This window comes from Oryctolagus cuniculus, chromosome 11 (assembly GCF_051225735.1).
Source record: "Oryctolagus cuniculus isolate XC-2025 breed Fujian yellow rabbit chromosome 11, ASM5122573v1, whole genome shotgun sequence".
Lineage (NCBI taxonomy): Eukaryota > Metazoa > Chordata > Mammalia > Lagomorpha > Leporidae > Oryctolagus > Oryctolagus cuniculus.
This window is the reverse complement of record NC_142877.1, coordinates 20,603,749-20,631,125: the sequence shown is the minus strand read 5'-3', so window position 1 is coordinate 20,631,125 and position 27,377 is coordinate 20,603,749. Positions and strand designations below refer to the sequence as shown.

General features: G+C 50.7%; 1 protein-coding gene and 1 long non-coding RNA gene across 2 annotated transcripts in view; one reads left to right on the top strand and one right to left on the bottom strand.

Annotated features, from left to right (window-relative positions):
- The first annotated feature begins 4,583 nt into the window (after window positions 1-4,583).
- LOC149123365 (uncharacterized) lies at window positions 4,584-11,671 on the top strand. Its single transcript, XR_016215874.1, has 2 exons — window positions 4,584-4,765; window positions 11,463-11,671. It is a non-coding gene; the product is annotated as an uncharacterized LOC149123365 (long non-coding RNA).
- Window positions 11,672-24,495: 12,824 nt separating this feature from the next.
- TGM2 (transglutaminase 2) overlaps window positions 24,496-27,377 on the bottom strand; it is a 29,403-nt gene continuing 26,521 nt past the window's right edge. Inside the window, exons 12-13 of the mRNA XM_008256006.5 lie at window positions 26,706-26,842; window positions 24,496-25,685 (exon numbers count right to left, since the gene is read on the bottom strand). Coding sequence (XP_008254228.4) covers window positions 25,535-25,685; window positions 26,706-26,842 — 288 coding nt within the window. The 3' untranslated portion in view covers window positions 24,496-25,534. The remainder of the gene's footprint in view (window positions 25,686-26,705; window positions 26,843-27,377) is intronic.

Below are 27,377 nucleotides of genomic sequence, written 5' to 3'. Positions count from 1 at the left end.
CATCGCCAGACTCCGATTTTTCTGAGATGTTGGGAACCTAGGTTTGCACGTGAAAAGGTCTCAGTTTTAGATGTTGGCAAATAATTTGAATATTTTTGAGATCCCCGTTTGCTCCTTTTGCAAATAGAGTTACTCTCAGTTGAGTCTCTGTGACAGGAATCTGAAGAACTGACTCGGTCTAAGTAAGAATTCCTTGTTCTAATCAGAACCTGTTAACCTTGGCTCACAACCTGTGGGTACCTCCCAGCTGATCCCTTCTGTCATCTTGCAGCCTGGGGTAAACACAGGAGCACTGGCCTGAGTCTGGAGGCCCAGTTGCTGGTCCTAGCCCTGCCACTGTTTCGCTGTGTGACTTTAGGAAAGTCTCTGTGCTTCTCTGGCCTCAGTTACCTCTTCTGGAATTGGCCTGGGGCGTCTCAGAACCCGGGCAGCCCAAATGACCCAAGACTCCACCTGGGAAGATCCCTAAAGTACAGAGTTTTCAAAAGCAGTTCCAGTTCTATGATCTGGGGTGAAATAATTGTTTTCTGGACAAATTATGCATCTTTAGGTAGTTCCAGAACTAAAAAAAGGAATTTACCAGAAAGGAGCCTTGTGCCAGGGTCAGATTGGTGGAGGTGATCCGTTAGTGTTGTCCAGTGCCAGTGGTGGAGATGGATGGTGACAGGAGGCAGTTGGGGCTTTTGATAGAGAACAACAGGTGAAGGAGGGGTCACACAAAACTGCAGCCCAGGTTGGCTGGCTGGTCCTGCACCCCCTTTGAGCCCTGAGGGTCCATGACACTGATGAATCTGTGTTTGCAAAGTTAGAGTTTTATCACCTGCATGAGGACTTTAATGTTCTTAGTTTGGCAAATGTTTCTGAAGCACCCAGTGGTGGCAGGCAGTATGGATGTAGCTGGAAAAGCTAAACAGTGTCCCTGCCCTTGTGGTGTTTACAGTTGAGAAGGGGACACACAGTGAGCAGTCACCTGAAGGAACAGAGCTCAAGAAATTTCCATGACAAGAGGAAGGTGTTCAGCAGGAGACTCAGGCCCATTTGGGGGTGAACAGTTCATTTGAGGCAGTGAACATACAGTTAAGGGTTGAGTAGGTGAAGAGGGCAAGGGGAGCTTTTCCCCTGGAGGGCTTGAGTCACAGGACAAAGGAGGTCATACTGTTGGTGCCCTGAAAGTGAGAGGGGCCTGGTGTTGAGGCAAGGTTTGTGGGGTTCAGCGTGGACTAGACCTGCAGAGTCCCTGGAGCAGACTTGGGTCATGGCACTGGGAGTGCTGGAAAGTACCTGAAGGATTCCAAACAAGGGAGGAGAGGGTGAGGCCTCTGCTTTGCCGCTTCCTCTGGATGCTGTTTGGAAGAGTCAGGTGATGATGGGAAGGCGTAAGATGGGGACTGGGCAGGGCAGAATAGACACAGCAGGGCAGTGTGGTGGCCAGAGATGACATCCTGGAGGAGAGTGTGGACCTGGCTGGAGTGGTAGCAGTTGAGAGAGTGAGTAGTCAGATTTGAGCGTTATTTTGGAATTTTTTTTCCCACTTCTTTTGCAAGGCAGAAAAAGATAAAAAGAGAGCTTCCAGCCGCTGGTTCACTCCACAAATACCAACATCAGGTAGAGCTGAGTCAGGCGAAAGCCAGGAGCCAGGAACTCAATCTTTGTTTACTGCAGGATGAGAGTAGGGGCCCAAGTACTTGAGCCATCACCTGCTTCCTCCCAGGGTACACATTAGCAGGAAGCTGGATCAGAATTTGAGGAGCCAGAATTCAAACCAGGCACACTGATAGGGGATGCCAGTGTACCAGGTGACATCTTAACCACTGGGTCAATTCCCTATCCCATTCAGGATTTTGAATCAACAGTCTGATGTGTTGAGCTGTGAGCAGTGTGTTAAGGCCACTTTACACACTATGGGGACACCGAAGGTATGTCAGCCTCACTGTGTGTGTTCAAGGTTGCTGGTTGCCAACAGCAGCCCCGAGGGGTAGGCAACCTCTAAGAGGGTCCCAGTGGTCCTCCTTCCTAGTTTTTATGCTCTTAGATAATTTCTCCTCTTGAGTGTACATTGCTGCCTTGTGCTCTAACAAAGGGAATACGTCACCCAGGATGGAGGTAGAGGTTGGGCGACTCCCATCTCAAGGGACTTCTTTCGCTCTCTCTTGATTGTTCGTGTTGGAGGAAGCCAGCCCCCACTAGGAAAGGCAGCCTCGTGGAGCGGTGCCTGTGAGTGAGTGTGCACATGACCTTCTGGCGCCTGCCAGCAGCTCCACGAGCAAGCTTGGAATCGGATCCTCCCCTGCCCAAGCCTTGTGACTCTCACCAAGGCTGACACTCTGATTGCAACCTGGTGAAAACCCTGGGTGGGAACCACCCAGCCCAGCCACTTTTAGATTCCAGACCCACAGAAATCCAGAGGTAGTTTTTTGTTGTTTCCAGTTGCTAAGTTTGGACGTAATTTGCACATGAGAGTAAGTCATCAATGAATCCTTCCCCCACAAGCTGTGCCCTCAGCTTCCCTGGAGCTGGGAAAGGAAGGGGTCATTCACCCAAAGCCCAGGCTTCCAGGTGGGCAGTTAAGGTTCACATCCCCAGCTTGAGGGACAGTTCTTTCAGTTATGTAGAGGTGCAGCCAACATGTGGGGCTGTTGCCAGCTGGGCCTCAGCCCTCCTGTGGCCTGGTGGAGTGGGGCCCTTGGCAGGAGGTGTGGTTTGTGGGGGGAGGTGTTCTGGAAACGGACAGATTTATTAATGGCCTCACCTCCCTGCATCTGCCCATGACATGAGCTGCCAACAGAGCCAGCAAAGCTGAGCAGCCCATGTCATAGGCAGGGGGCAGGGCTGCCTCAGCTCCCCAGCTCCTGGCCCTGGGTCTGTAATATGGAAGGTCCCCAAAGCCCAAAGACTGCCGGTGACTGAGCCAATATGGAAACCCCTCCTGGGTGGTGAGCCCCTATACCCACCACCGTACTTAATCCTCATCATAAGTTTCCTAATGAAAGTAGGAATGCTCCTTGGCCCCATTTTGCAAGTGAGGAAACCAAGGCCAAGGTCATGCAGCTGGGAAGCGCTGCCTGACTCCCAAGCCTGTGTGCTTGTTCATGCTGCCTCCTTGGCCCCTCTGTGGTGTGGATCTGGGGTTTGGTGACCTGAGGTTTGGGGAGCTGCTACAGGGGACAGGATGGGAGGTTGAGGCGGCAAGGCTCCTGAACAGCCATGTACGCTCCGCTGAAGGCCCCCTGTGTTGTGCCATCAATGGCCCATGGGAAATTGCATTCAAAAAACAGCTACAAAAGCAAAGCAAACCAGGTAGCGTGGAGTTTCAGCATGTGTGACCCGAACTGAAACTTCCAGTCCCTGCTCCCCACGGTAGTGTGACCTGGCGGAGCTAACGGTAGTCCCCACCTCATGGGAATCTATGGGGAAGGGATTCAGGACTCAGTGGAGTCAAACATGTCAAGCACATGGCACAGAGTTACTGTTTTCAAGGAAGGATTTGCTTTATAACAGGAGTCCAGGGTGTTGGGAAAAACAGTGCTTTGCACAACAGGGAGCCTTCGAGGGTTTGTGACAATGACTTCCTCAAGTCTATGCTCGTGCAGAGGCTCCCAGCCCAACGCCCACCACACTCAGGAGCTAGGCACTCTGCCAGAACTTGAACTAGGGAGATAAGTCTGGTGGGCTGGGGGGGTGGGGGGTGGTGGTGGTGGTGGTGGAGAATAACCGTTGAGTGGGGGGTGATAAGATAGGGATTGTTGCAAACATTTCCCGGAGCCATAAATCCTGGCTCCTTTACTAGTCCTATCCGAGGGATTAAGTTGACTTTGAGAGGAGCCAAAAGAAAGATGAGAGGCTGCCTCCCAGGGCTGCCTGCGAGAAGAGAAGGGGGGAAGCACCAACCTGTCGCTTGCAGTCCAGAATCTTTCTCAAGTGCCATTGGAGGCAGCCCATCCTGTCCTCGCTTGAACCCTCCCAGTAACCCAGAGCCCATTCCCGCTGGAGTAGCCGTTCCCACAGGGTGCTTCCCTGAATGCGCGCGAGTGCTTTCCTGCCCTCCAAGTACAGCCGCTTGCCCCAGCAGCTCAGTCAGTGACTCAACAAGTCTGAGCACCTAGAGCGTGCCAGGCCCCCCATGAGGGTGAGGGACACGATATGCACAAGACCCCCACCCTCTGGGAGCTTAGGGCCAACCAGGGGGAAGACAGATGTTACACAACTATGCCATGTGATGTCAGATAGATAATAAGTGCTGTGCCCAGAATTAGATTAGGATGGTGTGACACAGAGTGACTTCCCTTGGTAAGCTGGACAGGGAAGGGCTCTCTGAGCCATCCAAGTGCAGGCACAAATGACGAGAGGAAAGGAGCCACAGCAGATCGTATTTCCCAAGATGGCTGCAGCAATGACCCCCATCCCATGTGCTCTTCTGCAGCACAGGGTGTGCTGTCTCATCAAGAGGTGGAATCTGTTTTTCTGTCCTTCGTTTCTGCATAGGAGCTAGGATGGCTTTGACCAACGGAATATGGCAGAAGTGATGTGTGTCATTTCCAGTCATAAACTAACCACTGTGGTCACTTTTGTTTCTGGTTTCTTAGAACTCTGTCTTTTAGGTCACTCCCTCTTGGAACCCAACTACCATGCGGTAAATGAGAAGGCCAAGCCAATAGAGAGGCCATGTGTGGGCCTTCCAGTCACAGCTCCTGCTGGGCTCCCAGCTGACAGCAAGCATCAGCTTCCAGCCCTTCAAATGCCTGCAGCCTCAGGAAGAACCACCCAGGTGAACCCGGTCAGCCCACAGCAAATTACTGTGCTAACTCGCTGACGTTTAGGATGGTTTGTTATGCAGTTAGAAATAAACGGAACGCCAGTATCCTAGACAAAGCAGCTTTGTACATGGGATCTCAGGAGGCAAAGAACTTGGGATATATGAAAAAATAGTAATAATAAAATTTGGCAAGAGTACTTGGAGGCCGGCGCCACAGCTCACTAGGCTAATCCTCCGCCTGCGGCAGCGACACTCTAGGTTCTAGTCCCAGTTGGGGCGCAGGATTCTGTCCTGGTTGCTCCTCTTCCAGGCCAGCTCTCTCCTGTGGCCTGGAAGTGCAGAGGAGGATGGCCCAAGTGCTTGGGCCCTGCACCCGCATGGGAGACCAGGAGGAAGCACCTGGCTCCTGGCTTCCGATTGGCGCAGCATGCCAGCCGTGGTGGCCATTTGGGGGGTGAACCAACGGAAGGAAGACCTTTCTCTCTGTCTCTCTCTCTCACTGTCTAACTCTGCCTGTCCAAAAAATAAGAGTACATTGGGCAGCTGGGAAAGTGACAGAGAGATAAGCACGTGCAGATCATGGTGAGGACAAGTGGGGACACTGCATGATGCAGACAGGGTGTACGTGATTGTAGTTCTGTCTATAAAAGGCCCCGTCACTGCTGAGAGGGCAGTGTACGTGGGAAGGCACAGCAGGAAACCTTGAGGAGGTCGCTGTGCTGTTTCAGGTGAGAGAGCCTGGGGAGCTGCAGTAGGTTGGTCAGTGTGGTGGTGATGGAGAAGTTCACAGGTTCAGGATATGCTTGGGAGACAAAACCAATAGGGATGGGGGCCGGCTCCGTGCTCACTTGGTTAATCCTCCGCCTGCGGTGCCAGCATCCCATATGGGCACTGGGTTCTAGTCCCGGTTGCTCCTCTTCCAGTCCAGCTCTCTGCTGTGGCCCAGGAGGGCAGTGGAGGATGGCCCAGGTGCTTGAGCCCCTGCACCCACATGGGAGCCCAGGAAGAAGCACCTGGCTCCTGGTTTCGATGGTAATGGCCATTTGGGGAGTGAACCAATGGAAGGAAGACCTTTCTCTCTGTCTCTCTCTCACACTGTCTCTAACTCTGCCTGTCAAATAAATAAATAAATAAATAAAAACAGAGATGCATGGATTGGACAGAGGCAACAGAAAGACAGTTGAGGACCATCTGTAGGTTTTTGTCTAGAGCAACTGAGTGAGCAGTGGTGCCGTTTACCAAGACTGGCTAGAGCTAGGAAGGAGGAAGTTGGAAAGGGAAAGGATTCCCGTTCAGCCGTGCTAAGCCCGAGGTCTCAGGAAAGTCTGGTAAGCTGTGAGTAGGCGGTGGGTAGTAAATCTGGTGTTTTGTAAAGGGATCTGGAGTGAATCATTGCTATGTGGAGAGAGGATATTCAAAGTCCTAAAGCCACGTGAGCTCACCTAGAGTGTGCTTGCGAGAAGCAGTCTGAGGAGTGGCCCCTCAGACACTGTCATTTAAAGGTCAGGAAGGGGATGAGGAGCCAGTAAAGAGACTGCAAAGAAGTGGCCAGTGAAGTCTGAAGAGAACCAGAATAGTGCAGCGCCCTGGTGTCCAGGCAGCCAAGTGCAGGGACTATCTCAAGGAAAAACAGTCGATCATGTCTGATGTTCAGCAAGATGAAGATAGTGATCATTGGATTGGGGAACATGGAGGCCACTAGTGAAAAATATTGCTACTCTCTCTGTTAAGTCCATGTTTTCCAGGCCCGTCCCTGCTAGGAACAGACTTCTTGCCCTGTTGATGAGAGGTCAGGCCATATGCCTTGCTTTAGTCAATAGAATACAAGAAAGTTGTACGTCACTCTACCACTGCTTATCCCTCCTGCCCAGGACATGCATGCCACTGGTATGTCCCTCCCAGGGTGCCATTTTTCAGCCTGCATCCCAGAATGAAGAGTGCAGAAGAGGGGCAAGTGACCAAGGTAGCCTTTGTTATTTTAAGCCACCAAGAGTTAGAGGTTGACTGTTACTGCAGCATTAGTTAAGCTGACTGATGCATTACTTACGTGTGTATCCCTAATCAATATATTATCCAGTTTGCCTGTTCAGTAACTATTTAAAATGGAATCATACCCTGTGTGTGTGTGTTCCTTCTTCTTCTTCTTTTTTGATTAATTTGAAAAGCAGATTTACAGAGAGACAGACACAGAAAGAGAGAGATCTTCCATCTGCTGATTCACTCCCTAAATGGCCACAACAGCCAAGGCTGGGCCAAGCTGAAGCCAGCAGCCTGGAAATTCATCTGGGGCTCCCCATATGCATGCAGGGGCCCAAGCACTTGGGCCATCTTCTGCCTTCCCAGGCATATTAGCAGGGAGCCAGATCAAAGTGGAGCAGCCAGGATTCAAACCAGTACTCATGTGGGATGCCATTGTCACAGGTGGTGGCTTACCCTCTCTGCACCACAAAATTGGCCCCTCTTATTGCTTTTATTCTATGTTGTTTTTAGTAATCATTCATGTTGCATATGGCTAGGATTCATCCATTTTCATTGCTTTGTGGCATTCCATTGAAGAAATGCATTTCAATCACTATTCCATTCTGTTGTTAAAGGGAACGTGAATATTACATGCTGCTATGAAGAATACTACTATGACTATTCATTTTTTTTTTTTTTGACAGGCAGAGTGGACAGTGAGAGAGACAGAGAGAGAGAGAGAGAGAGAGAGAGAGAGAGAAAGGTCTTCCTTTGCTGTTGGTTCACCCTCCAATGGCCGCCATGGCTGGCGCGCTGCAGCCGGCGCACCGCGCTGATCCGAAGGCAGGAGCCAGGTGCTTCTCCTGGTCTCCCATGGGGTGCAGGGCCCAAGCACTTGGGCCATCCTCCACTGCACTCCCTGGCCATAGCAGAGAGCTGGCTTAGAAGAGGGGCAACCAGGACAGAATCCGGTGCCCCGACCGGGACTAGAACCCGGTGTGCTGGCGCCGCAAGGTGGAGGATTAGCCTATTGAGCCGCGGCGCCAGCCTGACTATTCGTTTTTAAAAGGTTCTATTTTTTTGAAAGATTTATTTTATTTATTTGAAAAACAGTTACAGAGAGAGATAGAGAGATATATATATAGAGAGATCTTCCATCCGCTTGTTCACTCCCCAAGTGGCTGGATCTGAGCTAATCTGAAGCCAGGAACCAGGAGCTTCTTCTGAGTCTCCCATGTGGGTGTAGTGGCCCAAAGACTTGGGCCATCTTCCACTGATTTCCCAGGCACATTAGCAGGAAGTGGATCAGAAGTGGAGCAACCAGGACTTGAACTGGCACCTCGGTGAGATGCAGGCACTGCAGGCCGGGGTTTTAACCCACTGTGCCACAGTGCCAGCCTCTATAAGGTTCTTTTAAAATTATAAAAATTTATTTGAAAGGCAGAGAGAGAGAGATTCCATTTACTGACTTACTCCACAAGGCCCACAACAACCAGAACTGGATCAGGCCAAAGCCAAGAGCAGAAACACCATTCAGGTATCCCATGTAGGTGGTCGGGACCCGCATCACCTGCTGTCTCCTAGGTGCACAATAGCTGGAAGCTGCAAGCAGAGCTGAAGTCAGATCCAGGCACTCTGAGAGGGGCTACATCTTAACTGCTTCGCCAGAAGCCCACCTCTGCTCTGAAGGTTCCTGGACATGTATCATGGTGCACACGTCCATGAGTCTCTTCAGGGCACAAGAGTGGGATTCCTCGGCAGAGGTGTGTGTAGCCTAAATTGTACCAAATAGTTTCCCTAAACTGCTGCTCCACAGCCTAAATATTTGGCAGTCAGTCTTAAATTTTAGCTAGTTGTTTAGCTAGAATATGTAATATTTTTCTATTGGTATTTGTTGTTATAGCTCATTAAGCTTTAAATTACATTTGTAATATTGAACATCTTTTTGCAAAGTCATTGGACATTTGTATTTCCTCATTTGTGAAGTGCTTGTACCAGAGTTTTTTCCCATCTCATTTTTCTATTCAAGGAATTCTTTATATAATCTGGAAAATTCCTATATCAGTTATTCCTGCTGCCAGTGTCCTCAGCTACTCTCTGACTAGTTTTGTCCTCTGTAAGATCTTTTAATAAATAAAAGTTCTTAGTTATAAAGAAAGCAATATGTAAATATTTATTATAAGCATTCTCTGTGTCTTATTTAAAAAATCTTTCTCTACCCTTAGGTTATGAATATATTCGCCTATAAATCACATTATAAAAATTCTCATTTTGATCTCTTGTCTACCTAGACTTGATGTCTAGAATTGATGTGAGGTGGAGCTCAGTTGCATATTTTTGCCTATTTTTCTGGATGCTAAGTTGTCAAACACTGTGTTTCTGAGACTGTTCTTTTCCCATTGATGTGCACTGCTGCATTGGCTGTAGTGTTTGTTCCTGGCCTCTGCTAAGTCTTGATATCAGAGCAAGTCTTACTATCTCATTGCTCTCCAAGCGATTTACGCTCCAAGTAGCTTTTAAAATCAGCTTGTGAAATTCCATGAAATTTGGGATAGGGATTTAGTGCAATCTGGAGACCAATTTGGAAAGAATTTTTCCGTATTAAATCTAATAATCACTGAAGTAGGCATATTACCTTTTTCATTTAGGTTTTCTTTCTTTTTTTTTAATTTTTTTATTTTTTTGGACAGGCAGAGTGGACAGTGAGAGAGAGAGACAGAGAGAAAGGTTTTCCTTTTGCCGTTGGTTCACCCTCCAATGGCCGCCGCAGCCGGCACACTGTGGCCAGCGCACCACGCTGATCTGATGGCAGGAGCCAGGTACTTATCCTGGTCTCCCATGGGGTGCAGGGCCCAAGCACTTGGGCCATCCTCCACTGCACTCCCTGGCCACAGCAGAGAGCTGGCCTGGAAGAGGAGCAACCGGGACAGAATCCGGCGCCCCGACCGGGACTAGAGCCCAGTGTGCCAGCGCCGAAAGGCGGAGGATTAGCCTAGTGAGCTGCGGCACCAGCCTTGATTTAGGTTTTCTTTGATACATCTTGGTAAAGTGTTATAATTTTCCCGCTAGAGATATTGCATGGCTTTTTTAAAAAATTTATTTTGGCATTTGATCTCTGTTCATATAATTTTAAATGATATGTTTGTTTCTTAATTTTTTTAATATTTATTTATTTATTTGAAAGGCAGAGTTAGAGAGGAGAGACGGAGAAAGAGAGAGATTTTCCATCTGCTGGTTTACTCCCCAAACTGCCAAAATGGCCAGGAGCGGCCGGCGCCACTGCTCACTAGGCTAATCCTCTGCCTGCGGAATCAGCACCCTGTGTTCTAGTCCTGGTCGGGGCGCCGGATTCTGTCTGGGTTGCCCCTCTTCCAGGCCAGCTCTCTGCTGTGGCCCGGGAGTGCAGTGGAGGATAGCCCAAGTGCTTGGGCCCTGTACCTGCATGGGAGACCAGGAGGAAGCACCTGGCTCCTGGCTTTGGATCGGCGCAGTGCGCCGGCCGTGGTGGCCATTTGGGGGGTGAACCAGTGGAAGGAAGGCCTTTCTGTCTGTCTGTCTCTCTCTAACTCTGCCTGTCAAAAAAAAAAAAAAAAAAAATGGCCAGGAGCTTTTTCTGGGTCTCCCACGTGGGTGCAGAGGCCCAAGCACGCCCACAGCTTCCCCAGGTGCAGTAGCAGGGAGCTGGATTGGGAGTGGAGGAGCTGGGACTCAAATCTAGGATGCCAGCATTGTAGTCGGCAGCTTAACCTGTTATGCCACCACACCAGCCCCTTAATTTTCTTAATAGTTTGTATTATTTAGAAACACCTTTTTAATATATTTAAGTGGTGCCCAATAAGAATGCTAATGTTCTTATTCATTCTATTGCTATACCAATTGATAAGCTTGACTTTTCTGTGTGTATCAGCTTATCACCTTTGCAAGATGACTATTTTGTTTTTTCACCAAATCTCACATCTTTCATTGCTTTTCCTTGCCTTGCTGTGCTGTGTAATACTCGTGGGTGTCCAATATGAGATTTATTTCTGGTATCAAAAGGAAAAGTTTTCAATATTTTTTCATGAATTATGTTAGCTGCAAACATAATCAAATCAGTGAAATTCCTTTCTGTTCATAATTTCCTAGATTATTTTTAATTTTTAAATTATTAATTTATATTAAATTTTTATCAAATGGTTTTCTGCATCCACTAACGTGACCATAAGGTTTTTGCCTTTTTATCAATTTATATGTTGAATTATATTAATTAATTTTCCAATGTTAAATTAACCTTGTATTCCTGAAACTGATCCACTTTAGTTGGATACTCTTTTATACTCATGTATTGATGGGCTTTTTTGGCTAATATTTGGTTAAGGATTTTGAATTTTTATTTATGAGTAATATGACACACAGTTTTCCTTTTCGCAGCATCCTTGTCCTGTTTTGGTATAAAGGTCCTGTTATCCTCATAAAATGAGTTGAGGATTTTTCACTCTCTGTTCTCTGGAAGAGGTTGTGAAAGACCAGCAGAGTTTCTTCTTTGCATGTTAGAACTTACACTGAAGCTATCTGGGAGTTTCTTTGTGGGGAGAGTTCTAACAAGTGATTCGGTTTCTTTAATTGTTACAAGATTATCTAGGTTTTCTATTTTGTCTTGAATCAAAATTGGCATATGGGGGTGGGCTTAGGTGTTAAGACACTGATTAGGTTGCCTGTATCCCAAATTGGAGTGCCTGTGTTCAAGTTCTATCTCTGCTTCCAATTCCAGCTTCCTGCTAATGTGCACCCTCGGAGGACCTGGTGATGGCTCAAGTCCTTGGGTCATTGCCACAGAGCTGTGGCCATTGCAGATATTTGGGAAGTGACCCAGCAGAGGGGAGTGTGTGCTCATTCTCTCTCTCGCCCTCTCTCTGTCTCTCTCAGTCTGTCTCTATCTGCCTCTCAAACAAATGGAAATAAATACATTTTTTAAAATTATATTGTGTTTATGTCAATGAATTGTTTTAATTTGTTACATGAGAGGTGTTCAAAACACCCAGTTTTCAGTGTGCAGTTCATTGATATTAAACACATTCATCATGCCATGCAGCCATCACTGTTTAGTTCTCCTCGTCTTGAGCACTTTATGTGGTTTTCTCTCCCTGCGGACATCGGCAAGGTCACACTGGTCCTTCCTGCCTTTCTGCACCTGGATGCTGGTCCTCTTACCCCTCCCCATTCCACAAGGAAGTCCCACTGCCTTTCAGAGTCCTTGGGTAGTTGCAGTGACACTGTTACAGGAAACTGGTGAGGTGAGTCTGAGTTCTCGTCCTGTGTCGATGACGATTTACAAAACCGGACCCAAGGGTGGGAGTTAAAGAAGTGAAGTCTTACTGAAGTGAGAAGAGTAGCTCCGAGCAGTGAGATCGGGGCTGGTAGGGAAGGAGAGCCCGAGCCGCTGAGATCTCGCAGTCTCGGGGTATCTGTGCGTCTTTAGCAGGTGATCTCCGGAGAGCGAAGGCAGTGGCTGTACCCTGGCTGCTGTGAAGGCAGGGCGGTCTTCATGGGGTCTTTTCTAACTAGTTTCAGCTGAACCTAAATCTTGGCGTCTCCTGGTAAATGCTTGTTCAGATGGGCCTCCGTCACGTCTCGTTTAGTGTGTGTGTGCTGGGAAGGGGCTGCAAGACGGAGCCAGTCCAGCCTGCTTCCAACCCGGGCTCCCTCAACACTAACGCCACCTGCATTGCTTAGTCTTTTTGTGTTTACTGAAACGAAGACAAAACCCTGCTAAGTGCCAGGCTGTTCCTACAGGGTCTGCAGTGCTGCTGAATCAGGCCTGGAACCTTCCAGTGAGAACTTGTTTCTCTGGGGGAAGGCTAACAGGAGAAAGAGGACGCTTGGAATGAATCCCTCAAACCTTCTTTGAATCCTTACTGTCTGTGCACCTCAGTGCTGGGTTCTTAGAAGGAAAGGTGACGCAATCTTCTCTCTCCAGAATTTACAGCATGGAGGAAGACGAGGAGGGCGCTTAGAGAATCGCACAAACGCACTAACTGCCAGGCACATGAAGGGTGCCTTTAAGTGACCCTGGAGAGAGTGATGTGAGTTGTCACAGGAATTCAGAGAGATAAATTGCTTCTGATTGCAATGTACTGAGGAATCTTTGTCACGGTGTTTGAGTCAGCCTTAGAAGTCAGCTATTTTTGGCTATTCAGAGAAATAGAAAAGATCGAGACAACCCAGGAAAGGGAACGGCGTGAACGAAGGTGCGGGGATCTTTTCATTTTACGCTGCTTCAGGGAGGTGTAGTGGACGTACCTTAAGGAGCTTGCACTGTGCACAGTTCAGTTGTGTTAAGCATATTTAAAAATTGTGCACCCATTGCCAAAATCTAATATTAGAACATTTTCATCATTCCCCAGTGAAAGTACTCCTTGGCAGTCACTCCCTTTCCTCTTCCCTCCCCCCCATCCTTCCTATCTGTCCATTTATATTTCATATAGATGGAACCGTGTGCTACGTGACTGTTCCTGGCTCCTTTCCCTTAGAAGAGTGTCTTCAGGTTTCAGCCAGGCTGTAGCGTGCATCAATCCTTTATTCCTTTTTGTTGCTGAGTAATATTCCGCTGTGTGGGTAGAGTGTTTCATTTACTCAGTCAGCAGTCGATAGACGTGTGTGGCCTCCATGTTCTGGCTGCTATAACTAATGCTGCGACTTTTAGGTGGACATACGTTTTTATTGTTTAATTCCTCTAGGAGAGGAGTCACTGGATCAAATTGCGGTTCCATGTTTTAAAAAGCTGCCAGACTGTTTCCAGAGCAGCTGTACCGCGTGGTGTTTCCAGCAGCAGGGTGTGAAGGTTCCCATCCTCCCACATCCTCGCCCCCACTTGCAATGCTCTGTCTGTCGATCACGGCCACCTGGTGCGCACGAAGTGGCATCTCTGTGCTTCTGCTTTCATCTCCCGGAGGCCAGTGACGCTGAGCGCCTTTTCTCAGGCTCAGTCAGCATTTGTGTATCTTTTCCTGGAGAAATGTCTACGCAGATCCCTGACCCATTTTTTCATTGAGGTTTTTACCTTCTTATTGTGAAATTATAAGAGTTATTTATATGTTTCTAGGTGCTAGATCCATCCGATACATGGTTTGCAAGTGTCCCATTGCATTGTGTTCATTTTCTTCATGGCATCCTTTGAAACACAGAAGTTTAAACTTTTTTCAAGTCCAACGTATTCATCTTCTCTTTGGTTGCCTATACTGCTGGTATTGTATCTTATGTTCTATTTCCTAGCCTGAACGTGGTCCCGTAGCTGGATTCAGTTTACGGAAAAACTGGGCTGTTTTGATTTACTCAGGCTTTTGCACATGTAAGACTCCAATAAACTATTTTTTTTTTTTTTTTTTTTTTTGGACAGGCAGAGTGGACAGTGAGAGAGAGAGACAGAGAGAAAGGTCTTCCTTTGCCGTTGGTTTACCCTCCAATGGCCGCCCCGGCCAGCGCACTGCGGTCGGCGCACCTCGCTGATCCGATGGCAGGAGCCAGGAGCCAGGTGCTTTTCCTGGTCTCCCATGGGGTGCAGGGCCCAAGCACCTGGGCCATCCTCCACTGCACTCCCTGGCCACAGCAGAGAGCTGGCCTGGAAGAGGGGCAACCGGGACAGAATCCGGCACCCCAACCAGGACTAGAACCCGGTGTGCCGGCGCCGTTAGGCGGAGGATTAGCCTAGTGAGCCGCGGCGCCAGCCTCCAATAAACTATTTTTAAAGGAGCTGATGCTAATGGCAGGCTCCTCTATAGCAGGGGCGGGGAACTTTTTCTGCCAAGGGCCATTTGGAGATTGATAACATTGTTCATAGGCCATACAAAAGTATCAGCTCAAAAACTAGCTTGCCTTAGATTTACTGAGTCTCGAGTCCCGCCTGCGGTTGCTTGGCAGGGCCAGAGCAAATGATTTCACAGGCCTGGTGCAGCCCGTGGGCTGGACGTTCCCTACCCCTGTGCTGCTGGGCTGTGGTGAGGGCTGAACAGGCAGATGCACCCACTTGGTGCTCACACGTGGTGGCTCTGATCGTGGTGATTGTTAAACCTAGCTCTGCTCCTTGCTGGCTGGGGTGCCAGTCAGCTTTTTGTTACTACTGTGAAATAGCTGGGAAACTAAACTTATACAGGAAAGTGTTCTTGTGGCTCAAAGTCTCGAAGGTTCACAGTCCAAGCCCGGCAGGCCCCTTTGGTTTGGCATCTGGGGATGCTCAGAGTCCCAAGGCGGTGCCAAGTGTCAAAAGGCAAAAGAGAGCATGTGTGTAGAGAGGATGGCACGGTGAGCCGGGAAGCGGAGAGAAGGGCTGGGCCCAACTCTCGGGCTTCTAAGATTAACCCGGTTAGGGGCCGGCATTGTGGTGCAGTGGGTTGAGCCGCCAGCTACAACACCAGCATTTCATATGGAAGTATAGGCTCAAGTCCCAGGTGCTCCACTTTTGATCCAGCTCCCTGCTAATGTGCCTGGGGAGGAAGCAGAAGATGGCCCAAGTGCTTGGGGCCCTGCACCCACATGGGAGACTAAGACTGAGTTCCTGGCTCCTGGCTTCAGACTGGCCCAGCCCTAGCTGTTGCAGTCATTTGGGGAGTGAACCAGCAGAGAGAAGATATTTCTCTCTCTCTCTCTCAGTGTCACTCTGCTTTTCAAATAAATTTAAAAAATAAAGCATAACAAGAACTGCTTTCCAAGGACACACCCTCAGTGACCCGAGGACCAGGCCCACCTCCTAAACAAAATAAGTGCATTCTGCTTCCACAGAAGCAGATTCTGCTTCCTGCTCCCTTTTCCTGTTGCCCAAGCCCTGAAGGTAGCTCCTGTCCTGCCTTCTGACCTCATAGATTAGTTTCAGCTGGTTGTGAACTTCCTGTGAATCAAGTCACCCAGTGCATGAGCCCTGGTGTCTGGCATCTTTTGCGCACTGTGTTTGGAGATTGCAGGTGGCTGGCGTTTGTTCTTTCACAAGCTCGTAGCGTGACTGAATGACCCTACCACTGCTTAGCACCGTCAGCTTATGACTTTGGGGTTTAAATTTTAAATATCTGCATGAATTTGGGAGCCATATTCTACTCAAACCATAGTAGGTGGCATTCTTGGCCCCAAGCCCCTTTACTTTGTTGGGCTTCATTTTTCTCATCTGTAAAATGGGTTAGCACCACCCACTTCACCAGGGCCACCAGAGACCTCAGCAAGACGAAATATAAAACATCCTCTTTCTTTCTCTGTCCCCCCTTCTCTCTCTCTCTCTGTAACTCTGAGTTTCAAATAAATAAATCTTTTTAAAAAATAATATCCTCAAGTTTCAAGTCTGCCTCAGGAGGGCCCTCTCTAAAGCACCAGTTACTGACACAGGAACGTGGAAAAAGAAAAACCCGGGCCACGATTGCAGGGAGGTAAATTGTCAGAGCCAGGAAGGTTTGGGTGGCTGCCAAGACGTGGGTGTGGGGCAACCCCTTGGAGTTTCCATGAGTGGGGCTGGCCAGGCCTGGGGTGGGATGGAGAGGGAGTTGGCTGAGAAGGAGTTGCCTTCCCGAGGGCGCAGGGCCTGGTGGTGCCAGGTGCTAGGCTTGGGCAGGGCCGATAGATCTGGCTGTGCTGGCGTTGACTGAAGCTCATTGTTGAAGAATTGGCAGCCGTATCTCTGTCTACCCTGCACCCCCTTTTTGGCTGCCCCTGCCCCAATCCAGTCCTCCCATCCTTAGCAAGCAATCCTCTCTCCCCCCCACCTCCTCGATGCCTTTCTGGAAGTTGAAGTCCCACTGAGAAAGACTTCTCTGCCCTTCCCCAACACTGAGTGGCACCTAAGTCCCCACTTCACCTGATCTCTATTGCTCCCTCTCCAAGGCAACTGGAGGGAGGTGCCCAGAGCACCACAGGGGACGCATCACCTACTGCTCTCAACTCTCCAGTGGGAGCGAAACCCCTCTCTGGTCTAAAGAGCAGGTTGAGGCTTAAAGAGCCCTGAAACTTATACCACTGGAGGAGGGAAGTTTTCTTTCTTATTTAAAGATTTGTTTATTTGGAAGGCAAAGTTATAGAGAGAAGGAGACACACACAGAGAGAGAGAGAGAGAGAGAGAGAGAGAGAGAGAGAGATCTTCCGTCTCCTGGCTTACTCCCTAAATAACTGCAACAGGCCAAAGCCAGGAGCCTGGAAGTCCATCGGGGTCTCCCATGTAAGTGGCAGGAGTCAGGCAGTTGGGCCGTCTTCTGCTCCTTTCTGAGATGCATTAGCGGGGAGGTGGATCAGAAGTAGAGCAGCCAGGACTCGAACCAGCACACATATGGGATGCTGGTGTCATGGGTGGCAGCTTAAGCCACTGTGCCACAATGCCTGCCCCAGGAGACTTTCTTTGAAGTGGGTTGTGTGCGCAGAAACAGCACAACTCAGTAGACTGCAGCCCGTGGATGTCCCAGACTGAACACAGCCGCGCAAACCAGCATCCGCCTCGGGAATCTGACCATGACTGGCGCCCCAGAAGCCTTCCTGCTCCCTTTTCCTGTTGCCCAAGCCCTGAAGGTAGCTCCTGTCCTGCCGTCTGACCTCATAGATTAGTTTCAGCTGGTTGTGAACTTCCTGTGAATCAAGTCTCCCAGTGCATGAGCCCTGGTGTCTGGCATCTTTTGCGCACTGTGTTCGGAGATTGCAGGTGGCTGGCGTTTGTTCTTTCACAAGCTCGTAGCGTGACTGAATGACCCTACCACTGCTTATGTATCTCTCTGATGAGTGTCGGCTTTTGGGCTATTTTTGGCTCTGGAGTATCTGAGGGCAGATACTGTGAGTGTTCCTGCACGTGTCTGTTGCCTGGCACATGGGCTCACATCTGGTGGGTGAGGGGAGGGATGGAAAAGCGTTCTGCTTTCTACAAGTTGTTTTCAGTGTGGTTGTGCTAATTTACACTCTGCCCAGTGTTCTTGTTCCAGGAATACACGAGGGTGCCTCTAAAGGTTTGTGGAAGATGTGTACTATGAAAAAACTCTGCATGCATTTCAAACTCTTTGTGCCAAAATAAACTCACCTTTTATTTCCATTTACCATTAACTTTTATATGAATGTGTTTTTAAATGTTCTATTTATTTTCATTTTATTTGAAAAGAAGAGAGAGAGAGAACGAACACGTATGGCTGAGGCCAGGAGAGCCTGGAACTCAATCTAGGCCTTTTTTTGTGGGTAAAAGGAACCCAAGTACTTGAACCATCACCTGCTGCCTCCCCAGGTGTGAACCGGCAGAGCTGGGAATCGAACCCAGGCACTCCGGTTTGGGATGCGGGAGTTCCAAACAGCATCTTTTTTTTTTTTTTTTTTTTTGACAGGCAGAATGGACAGTGAGAGAGAAAGAGAGAAAGGTCTTCCTTTTCTCCCCAATGGCCGTTGTGGCCAGTGCACCGCACTGATCCTAAGCCAGGAGCCAGGTGCTTCTCCTGGACTCCCATGCAGGTGCAGGGCCCAAGAATTTGGGCCATCCTCCTCTGCACTCCCAGGACACAGCAGAGGGCTGGACTGGAAGAGGAGCAACCGGGACAGAATCCGGCGCCCCGACCGGGACTAGAACCCGGTGTGCCGGCGCCACAGGCGGAGGATTAGCCTATTGAGCTGCGGCGCCGGCCCGAAACAGCATCTTAACCACTGTGCCAAACTCTTGCCACTCCATGAAATTTTTAAGTACCCTTGTGTATGACATATACATGTGTATGAATAAATTGTAATTTGCAAAATATATAATTTTTCATCTTAATTATTCTGGTGAGGAGGCTGTGTTATCACCTTGTGGTTTTAATTTTAATCATAAGAAAGAGAATATAAAAGGAAATGGTTGCTATAAAAGTAGGTCCGAGAGTAAGTATTTGGACTGGCACGACAGTGCAGGGATTAAGCAGCCAGCTGGATGCCGGTGTCCTCTGTCACAGTGCTGGTTCATGTCCTGGCCCCCCCGTTTCCAATCCAGCTCCCTATTAGTGCACCTAGGGAGGCAGTGGGTGAGGGCCTAAGTGCTTGGGCTCCTGCCACTCACATGGGAGACTTGGATTCTGTTCCTGTCTCCTGGCTTCAGCCGTGCACACACGCATCCCAGAAGCTTGGACATGGCCTCTGCCTGGCCCTCATCTCCAGCCCTCCCTAGGCTGACTCCTCCTCTTGAGGCTCTCAGCTTCCACAGTAGCTTCCCAGAGAGGCCTCACCGACCTCCTTGTCCAAGACCTCTCATGCTCAAAATCCTCGTCGAGTGACAGGTGACAACACAGCAGGAGGTCAAGAGCAGTCGCTGTGGCCCCAGTCTCCCTGGTGGAGTCCTGGCGCCACCATTTTCTGGCTGTGTGACTTTGAGCCTGTCACGTAGCCTCTCTGGGCCTTAGTTACCTCATCTGTGGAGTGGGGTGAGAGCACTAGCTCAGCCTCCTAGGGTGTCATGTGGAGCCAGGGCATTCATGCATGCCGGGAATCGAAAGAATGTGTGCTTAGGACGATTGTTGTGATGGCCCCATAGCTGTCAGCTCAGGTGCTTCCTTCCTGGCACATCTACTTCCTCCCAGAAACCCGTGGGAATGCCCTGTGTGGGAGACAAGCCTGCGTGGTGACCTCTGTACCCCCAAGAGCCTAAATCAGCACCTGTCCAGGTGTCTCCAAGCCACCGTCCCACACTGCTGCAGGCCACCCTACCTCTCACCTGGAGTCAGCAGCTGCCTCCTCCCAGGTCACTTGGTAATAGGCGCTCATGAAGCAAAGGAGCCTGACCTCACCTTCCTCTGACCTGGGCCCTTTGTGGTTTCCAAGACCTGTTCTCTTCTGTAATCATATCCCCGGGTTGGGTAACAGGACAGCAGCAGGTGCTCCAGGGTGGCAGAGGCCTGGAGAGGGAGAGTGGCTTCCTCAAAGTCACACAGCGAGAGACAGGTGAGATGGGGCCCCTGTCCCTTGGTCCAGGGTTTCTCCTCCCTTCCAAGGAGCCCTACAGGGGGCCATGGAGTGGGCACTCAGTTCTGCATGAGATGAGTGGGAAGAAGACGGGCCTGGGCTGAGTCCTTGGCTGGGACTGTGGTGTGCCCCGACTGTTTCCCCATCTGAATGGGATCAGCTCAGCAATTTTCAGTGGTCTGGTTGGCATTTCTGCTTGCGCTCTGTGTCTGTCTCCTCCCTGATGTGCAGCGGGAACCTGGGGTCTGCATGTGTGCCTGTTTCCTCCTTGGCTTGGAGCAGCAGCCGAGAGCAGTGTCTGCAGACGCTTTTAAAGGACCTTGAGGAGGGTGGTCTGCAGTCACCGAGCTCAGGTGACCACAAGGATGCCCGTGGGTGACTGTGGACTTACCAGGGCCCCAGAGGAGCCCCTGGCTTCCCAGGGTGGGCAAGGAGCAGACTCGATCATAGGCAGCTGGCATGAAATGTGGGGTACAAGCCCACGTCAGTGACACTTCCCACTCTTTCCGACGCCATTCAGCTTAGGCAAGGTCGCCAGCCCGTCCAGGAGCCTTCCCGATCCAGAATCCAGCCTGAGATTCCGTGCTCACCTGGCTTTCTTTCCCCTGCTCCTTACTATTAAAAAACAAACAAACAAACCAGCTTTTCTGAGATATAATTCACATGTTTTTGCAAAGTGTGTGATTCGGTAACTCTTGGGTCTGAGTTGTACGTCTAAAACCATAGTCAATTTTAGATAATTTTCATAACCCCAAAAAGAAATCCTTTAGTTGTCGCCACCCTATCCCACTTCCATCCCTCCACTCCCCAAATCCTAGCCAACATTAAATGACTTCCTGTCCGTACATCTGCCCTATTCCAGACACCTCCTGTAAGTGGAAACATGTACCATGCGGTCTCGTGTGCCTGCTGTTTCCAAGGTATGCCTGTGTGATGGCCATGGCAGGACTTCACTCCTTTTTTTTTTTTTTAAGATTTTATTTATTTATTTGAGAGTTAGAGTTACAGACAGTGAGAGGGAGAGACAGAGAGAAAGGTCTTCCTTCTGTTGGTTCACTCCCCAAATGGCTGCAATGGCTGGCACTGCACCGATATGAAGCCAGGAGCCAGGAGCTTCTTCCTGGTCTCCCATGTGGGTACAGGGGCCCAAAACACTTGGGCCATCCTCTACTGCTTTCCCAGGCCATAGCAGAGAGCTGGATTGGAAGAGGGGCAGCTGGGATTAGAACCAGCGCCATATGGGATGCCGGCGCTGCAGGTGCTGGCCCCAGGAGTTCACTCCTGCTTATTGCCGAGTGGTAGCCCACTGATCCGGGACACACCGCACAGGACTATGGCACTGCACGGGTTCACCACGTTTTAGTGATCTTTGATTAAGATATAGTCGTTTAGGTGGCTCCGTGTTTTGGCTCCTGTAAATGATGCTGCTGTGACATTCATGTGAAAGTTGTATGAGGATATATGTGTTCCCGTTTCTCGTGGGTACAAGCCTAGGAGTGGAACTGCTGGGTCACGTGGCCGCTCAGCCTTCATGAGCTCAGCCATGTAACTCTGACTTTCTCAGGCCCGGGAGGAGCAGCTGGGAGCTGCAGACAGCTGAGAGACTCACTGCTTCCAGGACCCAGGATCTAGGGAAGCGGTGCCGCCCCCCCACACCTGCCAGCCCCTTCAGGTTGCCATGGGGCGCCAGCCCGAGTCCCCTCCAAATCCTGCTCTGCCACCAGCTGACTGAGGTCTGCAGGTGGGTGCTGTAACCTCCAAGCTTTCTTTTCACACAACCCTGACTCCTAATGGCACCGATCAGCACTGCCTGTGCGTGGACTTGACATGAACAGAATTACGGAGCGCTCCATCCTTTGCACCAGCCCCTTGCTCCATGTCCGGTCTGGGAAATGTGTTGTGCAGCTGTGTGTTGTTAGGAGTCCGTGTCCTCAAGGCCGGGTGTGCTGTCACGTCTCCATCTGCTTCTGCTCAGTCCCTTGAGCTTTCCCTCTTGAAACAACACAGGGCTTTCTGACTCCTGGGGCGTGCACCTACCCAGGCCTGCAGGAGAGGGAGTCCTGGCCCCAAGGTACATGTGCTTCCATGACGCCCCAGCTCCACCCTCCACCCTCAGCCCCTCCTTGGACCTCATCAGCATTATTATTTTGAATTTGGCTTGACACGGAGGGGTGAGCTGGCGGACATCCTAAGTAAACAAGAGCAGCCGGAGAGGAGAGAGAGCCCATTGGGAGTGGGAGGATGGACCTGATTGGACCCCCAACCCCTCCATGAGGGCTGCTCCGAGAGCCTTGGGATGCGGGGTGGGGGTGGGGGTGGGGAAGTAGGGTGCAGGTGAAGGTTGTGCTGCTCTGGCCTACACCCTCTGCTGGGGAGGGACGGCTGCCTGGGTCAAGTCCCAGCTCTGCAGCTGTGTGACTTTTTGGGCAGATTACTTAAGCTCTCTGTGTCCCAGGTTCCTATCTATAAAACTGGGGATACAACTCAGCTTACAGGAACCCCCAAATGCCAGAAGAGCTTGGAGAAAATCATGTTGAGACACTGGGAACTTTCTGTTCTGCACAGATAAGAAGCCCGAAGGGCACCGGCGTGTGCGCTCTGCGTAAATGCAGCCCTGTTTCTCTGTGCGTCTATGAAAGCGTTGGCGTCCCAAGAGGCAGTAACTGTGCTTTTGAGCCACAAGGAACAAACACAGAAATAAAAGTGTTTGTTTTTCACATTCAAACAAGGAAGGTTTGGAACTACTCAGAAGACATCTTTATATCTGCCCAGCCTTGGCAGATCTGGCTGGGGCGACCCCGACCGCTTGGACTGGGAGGCAGTCAGGCCCAGGGGCCAGAGTGGGCAGTCTTGAGTCTGGTTGGTGGCCCCCTTGCTAGGGGTGTACCCTGCCCCCAGGGTGCTCCAGAACATGGGGTAGGCACACATGCGGCTATTCCTAACCTGAACGTCTTCCTGCGGTACACTGAAGGGATCCAGAGGTCGGAGCACAGGGCTGCATCCCAGGAAGGCTTTACAGAGGAGGCCTCCTCAGAGCAGGGTTTTGAGGGCTGAATAGGAATTCCATAGGTGGAGATAGTGGTGAGAGCGTCCTAGCAGAAGGAATGGCAATAGGTGCCACCCACACCAGCCCTGTCCTGCCCTGCCGTCTCTGGTTTTCAGGGGGCTCACAGCTGGAAAATGACTGGATTCTGGGAGGGAGCTGCCGGTCGGTAGAAGGCAGGAGGCTGGGAGATGCCTCTGGCTGTGGCCAGGCTGACTTCTGTAGGCTCCACTGGTTCCCAGGCTCAACACCGCGGAAGGTGGTGAGACTTGGGGTTCGTGGACTTTGAGTTAATTCCCCATTCCTGGGTCACGTCCCTTCTCCCACCTGCTCTTCCCACCCTCTGGATACCTTCAGAATCAAATTCCTTTATGAACTTCTTGGCCTGAAATAGCAGGTGCTTTCCAGCTTTTTCCAGCTGGTCACTAATGGGTACAGTGCTCCAGCCACCAAGGCCATCCCCAAAGTGTAGGACTCAGGGGAAAGAGGGATTCAGCACCCAGAAAATGTGATACTGTGTTTTGATCTCCAGTTAAATTTTATTTATTTTCACTTGAGAGGCACAGGGTCATGGGGAGAGGGAGAGAGAGAGAGAGAAAGAGAGAGAGAAACAATATCTTCTATCCACTGACTCACTTCCCAAATGCCCATAACAGCCAGGGCGGAGTCAGCCAAAGCCAAGAGCCAGGAACTCCATCTGGTCTCCCACATGGGTGGCAGAGACCCAAGTACTTGAGCCATCATCACCTGCTGCCTCCCACAGTGCTCATTAGCAGGAAGCTGGGACTGGAAGCAGAGCTGGGGGACTTGAAGCAAGCACTCTGCTGTGAGAGGAGGCAAGCCGAGCCCCATCTTGAGCGCTGAGCAAAACGCTTGCCCTTATCTTGGTTTATTTTTATGGAAGTACCCTGAGGGCAGAGGCCATGCCCCCTCATCTCCTGATTCAGCAGATATTCATTAGTGCCTCATTGGTGGGGGTGAGAGGAATGCCAAGCCCCTGTACTCATAGACTCATAGGGTCCCAGTGACATCCTATACAGTGGCCCTGGCACGTGGGGATCCTGAGCTGTTGAGACACAGCTGAGATGAGCTGTCAGTGTAAGATCCACACCGTGTTCCAAAGACTTAGCAGGAAGAGAAGAATGCAAAATGTCTCACTAATACTGTTTATGTTGATTACAAGTTGAAATAATATTTTGGACATCATGGGTTAAATATAGCACATCATTAAGACTGATTTCTTCTGTTCCTTTTTACGCTTTAATGCGGCTGCTAGAAAATTCTGTTACACACGAGTATGTGACTTATAGTTGTGGCTCACATTACACTTGGGTTAGAAGTGCTGGTCTGAAACACATTGTTCAAGTCAGCATTTACTCGTGTGTATTTAAGAGACAGTTGGTCCTGCCCTTGAAGACTTCAGATAGGATGGGGAAGGGAGGCAGATATGCCAATGTGTACCTAAAATTCCCTGGAATAAATGTTGGGGTGGATCCATATTTTAGCACTCTGGGGGCTTGAGAAGAAGTCAGGGAGACCTTCATGGAAGAGGTGCTTTTGGTGTTAAGCATTATAGAATGAGTAGAAGTTCGCAAAACAGGCAAGGACAAGGAAGGGCACTTGTGGCTTGGGGAGCTTCACATTTGGAAGCTAAGAGGTAGACACCTGCACAGGGTGCTCCCGGAATACAGGAAGCTCACTGTTGTCGAAACATGGCTTGTTGGTGGACAGCAAAACAAAGACCTGGTGAGAGGCCGAGGCTCCTCGGCAGGGCACGGCTGGCCCGGGTGTGAGCGAGCCCACCCGCCCCCACAGGCTCATAACCGAGCAGACTCGCTTGAGTGCGGAAGATAAGCTCTTTTATTTCAGTGCTTGCTCCTTGTGGTTCAAAAGCACATCCACTGCCTGCTTGGAACCCCAAAGCTTGCAAAACCATAGAGAACCAGAGCTACGTCTACACAGAACATGCGCACAGTGGCTCATTTTGTGATTCTTCCCCGTGCGAAACAGAAACTATTCCAAGTGCACCAGTGCGGTTTTCCCCAAGTTCCTCTCTGGGATTCTGGGGACCCTGGTGACTGTGACCTCATCTCTCCCACACCCCCTTCCAGCCTGAGGGAGGCCCAGTCACACAGAGCAGGAGATAGAGCCGGAGATGACAATTTAGGGGCAAGGGCTGCGCCCAAAGCACCGCCTCACTGGGCAGTGACCAGCATACACAGCTAAGGCTCCTGGGAGTCCAAGCACCCAGGGCTCTTCCCTAGTACTGAGATCTGAAGGGCAGCACCTGGGCTCAGGGCTCATTGTTTCACTCTCAGGAGCACTGTGGGCCCAGGGCCCAAGGCTTGCAGGTGCAGGGAACGGACCCTGGGGTTATTTACAAGGCTGGGCGACACAGCATCAGGCACTTGGAGATAAGCAGTTCCATCACATGCAAAGGGTAGCTGAGGACCACAGAGGGAAGGCAGTGCCACCCAGCAGGCACACTTTTGCCCCTTTTGTGCCCACTCCAGGGGGGCTGGCAGTAGATCCAACAATGTGGCAGCCATCACGGGCTTCCCAGGTGCTACCTGGGCTGGGTAGGGAGGTATGGCTCCCTCCTCCCCCACCCCAGCCGTGGCCAGTCAAGGTTCAAGATTCCTAGTGTGATGGCATGGAACAGTCCTCATGGTTAAGGGGCATGGGTGGGGGACTAGGCTGGCAGAGGTGGACAGGACAGCTGTCAGGGTACATCCCATTCCGAAGGGTCCCCCTGGCAGCCCACCCCTGCCCTAGGCTGTGGGCCCAAGAAGGGGCAAAAATCGCTTATTAACTTGGGGTAAGGATTAGTATCAAACTGGGGGCTCTCCGCAGGCTGGGGGCAGTGCGCAGGCCCCTTAGGAGGGGCCGATTATGATGTTCCGGAAGCCCTTCACGGACTTGAGCTTGTCGCTCTCGAAGTTCACCACCAGCTTGCTCAGGCCCACGTGCAGCGGCAGCAGGTCCACCCTCACCTTGACCACCTCCTCTGGCTCCACGGGGTCTGGGCTGCAGAGAGACAGGAAGAAGGTGAGGAGCAGGCCCAGGCCTGGCTGGCGCCGAGGACTGAGCACAGAGCTGCTGCAAATGTAGAGCTGGCATCAGCAAGAGTGCAGTGGGCCCTGGACAGTCTCCCTCCCAGAGAACCTAGTGTGTGCCCGTGTGGGCAGGGGTGTGGGGAGTGCACTTGAGGCACAGGTGGCCCCATGTGTGCAAGTGCGTTGGGCTGCACACACATGGTCTGTGCCCTTTACTGCACAGGTATGGAAGTAGAAGAGCAAAAATAAGAAGTGGGGGTGAGCGTTTGGTAAAGTGATTAGACGCCGCTCCGGATGCCTGCATCCCACTTTGCGGTGCTTGTGTCAAGTCCTGGCTCCACTCCCAATTCCAGCCGCCTGCTGATGCGCACCCTGGGGAGGCAGCAGGGGATGGCTCAAGTATTTGGGCCCCTGCGGCCCAGTTTACAACTCCTAGCATCAGCCTGGCCCAGCCCTGGCCACTCTAGGCATTTGGGGAGATGGAGCTCTGTTTGTCTGTTTCTGTCTCTTTGTCTCCTTCTCTGTTTCATATAAACAAAATAAATGAAAATTTAAAAAGTAGAAGTATACCTTTACATATACATATGTGTGTAGATATGTGTGATACATGCACATGTATGTAGAGTGCAGAGATCTGTGTTCATGTGAGCACTCACGTACTGAGTTAGGTGCTTGGAGACCAAATACAAGGGGACTTCAACAAGTTCATGGAAAATGGAACTAAAAGAGAGGCTTATTTGGGTGCAAAAAATTGAAATCCATGCATTTTTTTCATAATTTGCATTTTCCTTGAGCTTGTTTAAGACCCCTTATGAGTCACTGTTCCTGTTTGTGAAGACACACAGCACACAGCTCACGTGGTGTGAGTGCTGAGAGGGGAAATGAGATAGGAGCTCCAGCCCGCAGGGGTTTGGGAGTGGACAGCGATGGGGGGAGGCAGCCCCACGCCCTCGGGCTCTCCCAGGCTCGCAGCTGGAGCACTCGCACTCACATCTCCACCGTCTTCTGCTCCCTGAGCAGGCCGGCCCCCTCCACTGTGAAGGAGCAGCCTGTCAGGGGCACCGTGAGCGGGTTCCTCATGGACACCTCGGCCACCAGCTTGCGGTTCTGCTTGGGCTCTCCCAGCACCTGGAAGGAGGCAGGGATGAGGCAGACGTCAGGGCAGGCAGGGTCCAGCCTGGGCCACCTCTGTAACTGCTGCCGTTGGGCCCAGTGTTGGCTGAACAAAGCCATACCCAGCTCTGTCACTGTCACCCCCTGCTCTGTGCCTGTTTCCTCTCCTGGAAAACACCCACGGTGGTGACGTCGGCGCAGGTCTCCTCTGGGGATCTGCAGTGAGGCTCCGTGTGCCTGAGGGGATGCACGAAGTGCCCCCGTGTTCTAGGTAAAAGGTCACAGGCTGTGTGACTTCAGGCACTTACTGCCTTCTCTGAGCCTTGGTTTGTGCACGAGAGAGAAAAGCCCTTTGTGAGAAGTGACTGGGCTCCCGCGTGCCAGTCCGAGCAGGCGACCACTTACAGGGGACTGGGGCTGTGACTCCTCCGAGTAAATCACTATGATGGAGACGGTGGTGGTGGAAGGAGCAGCTTTTATCCTGTGCTGGGCAGGGCTCGGGATGCTTCCTGTGCCTGCACTTACGACATGTGAGGCCTTACAACACCCC